This window comes from Tupaia chinensis, unplaced genomic scaffold (genome assembly GCF_000334495.1).
Source record: "Tupaia chinensis unplaced genomic scaffold, TupChi_1.0 Scaffold000182_1, whole genome shotgun sequence".
Classification (NCBI taxonomy): Eukaryota; Metazoa; Chordata; class Mammalia; order Scandentia; family Tupaiidae; genus Tupaia; species Tupaia belangeri.
In genome coordinates this window covers 6,326,704-6,328,889 of record NW_006159657.1, presented here as the reverse complement: position 1 = coordinate 6,328,889, position 2,186 = coordinate 6,326,704, and the positions used below count along the sequence as shown (strand labels likewise).

General features: G+C 53.7%; 1 protein-coding gene across 1 annotated transcript in view; it reads left to right on the top strand.

Annotated features, from left to right (window-relative positions):
* The window catches only part of MYH11 (myosin heavy chain 11), a 124,934-nt gene that overhangs the window by 54,241 nt on the left and 68,507 nt on the right, over window positions 1-2,186 (top strand). The window contains exon 5 of the mRNA XM_006146566.3: window positions 1,154-1,256. Coding sequence (XP_006146628.1) covers window positions 1,154-1,256 — 103 coding nt within the window. The remainder of the gene's footprint in view (window positions 1-1,153; window positions 1,257-2,186) is intronic.

Here is a 2,186-nt window from a genome sequence, read left to right as displayed (position 1 = left end):
GACTGCCTCTGAGGCCACGTGAACGAACGTGGCCACTGGGAGTATGAGCCACAAACTGCCTCTGAGCAGTGGCCTCGTTCACGTGGCCACTGGGAGTACGGGCCAAGGGTGGGCAGGGCCAGTGTGAGACGTTTCATTGTCCTTGGCCAGTGGACACCTGACATCTGTGCAGTGGGACCTGTAGGGCTGGCCCAGAATTTTTTCTTCCCCTCCTTTTTCTTTGCCATGAACTAAGTTATTAATGGGCCCTTGGCAGAGGAAATTAATTTCTCTATTTCCTAATTAGGAAGAAGGAGCAGAGACTGCTCTAGGCTTGGTGGCGCTGGTTCAGCACCGAGAACCTTGGGCCTTGACCTCAGGGTGGACACATTCCTTTTTTAGACTAAAAAAAAAAACGACAAAACTCTCTTACGTTTAGAAATATGAGGTGAGCCCAGAAAACAAGAGAATCTGAACAAAGAAAGGAAAAGCAAAAAATAAAACAAGAGACAAGGAGAGAATGGAGTGTTGGTCCTTCCCGCCACCAGGCGGGAAGAGCCGGAGGCAGCATCTGGAACCCTTGGATGAAACTGTCCCACCGAGGGCATCTCTGGTGGTCAAGAGAAGCCACCTTGGTCAGACACCTGCCTGCCACATTCTAGGGGTGCTCCTCTGAGGAGGTGAGCAACGCTCCCTGGTCTAATCCTAGGAGTAATTCCCACTGAGGGAGCCAGTGGTCGATGGGGCAGGCAGGTGCTTTGTTTGCTTGTTTAGAGGAGCTTCTGAAACTTTTTCCTTGCCGCCTCATTTTCTGAGCGGTGCTGTGTCCTCCCTTGAAGGGGCCTCTGGGCTGGTCCTTGCCTTCTAGCAATGCTAATGATGACTTGTGAAGAGACGGTTCCAAATAAACCTGAGTTGGGGCCTCTGTAGGAAAACAGGTTTTCTTTTTCTCTCCTTTCATCCACATTCTTTCTGGCATCCTGCTGGGAGAAGAGGACTGAGTATTGGACCCGAGTTTGGGGCCCAGAGGTGTGACCCTCTGGGAGCCTCAGTTTCCCCATCTGGGAGTTGATCTTGACGGTCCTACGGAACTACCTGGCTCACAGAGCTGCAGAAAGGCACCCACTTGCGCCCGTGGGATTCTTCCCACCGGGTCACTGTCCCTGTCTTTCAGAGGGGAGTCTGGAGCCGGGAAAACGGAAAACACCAAGAAAGTCATCCAATACCTGGCCGTGGTGGCCTCTTCCCACAAGGGCAAGAAGGACACAAGCATCACGGTGAGTTGAGGCCTCGCCTCGGCAGGAGGGGCTCCGGCTCGCAGCCCGACCAGGGGACACCCAGCGCTGTTGTGAGGTTTCGGGCCCTGGGTCGCACTGCCCCCTCCCAGGAAACTCCCAGGAGGGACCATGTTCCCTGTCTGGGCATCTTCGGGTCTGCATGGTTCCTTGCCTCGGCCGGAAGTATCAGCCTAAAGGGGCCGGATTCATGAAATGCGGATAAACCCTGTCCCTACCACAGGTCTGGCTTCCCGGCAGGAATTCTTTTTATTTTTAAAAAATATTTATTTATTTCATTCCACTTGTTATTTTCATTTCTTTCCTTTGACCAGAGAGAGACAGAGATAGAAAGGGAAAGTGAGAAAACAAGCTGCAGGGTCTGGGATTCAGACTGCAGTTGGCCATGTGGGAATCAAGTGCCTTTAACCACCATGCCACCTGCTGCCCCACCCCGGCAGGAATTCTAAGTCGCAGCTCTGCTGCCAGTTTGGAGCAGATCATTCTTGCCAGAGGTGCGAGGCGTCCTGGCAATGCAGAATGTCTCACTATCCTTGGGCTCCACCCACTAGATGCTGACAGTCCCCTCTCCCACGTGACAGCCAGCATGTATGTCTCCAGACATGGCCAGAGGCCTCTGGAGTGCGGCAGAGTCGCCCTGACTGAAAACTGCTCCTTTCAGTCCATCCCTGTCAACTCCCTAGGGCCGGGGTGCCCTTTGGACTTTCATGTTCCTCCATGCATCCCTTCTCCTGGCTGTCACTCAGCACACGGGCTTTGACCCAGTGCTATTTCGTAACCCCTGACTAAGCCCCTGCTGTCTGCAGGCCTCGCTGGGTGGGACCAGCAGGAGTCTGGCAGAGGCCGTCATCCTGTTCACTGGGCTTTCAGAAGGTAGAAAAGAGGGTCGTCAGACATCGCACAGGCAAATCA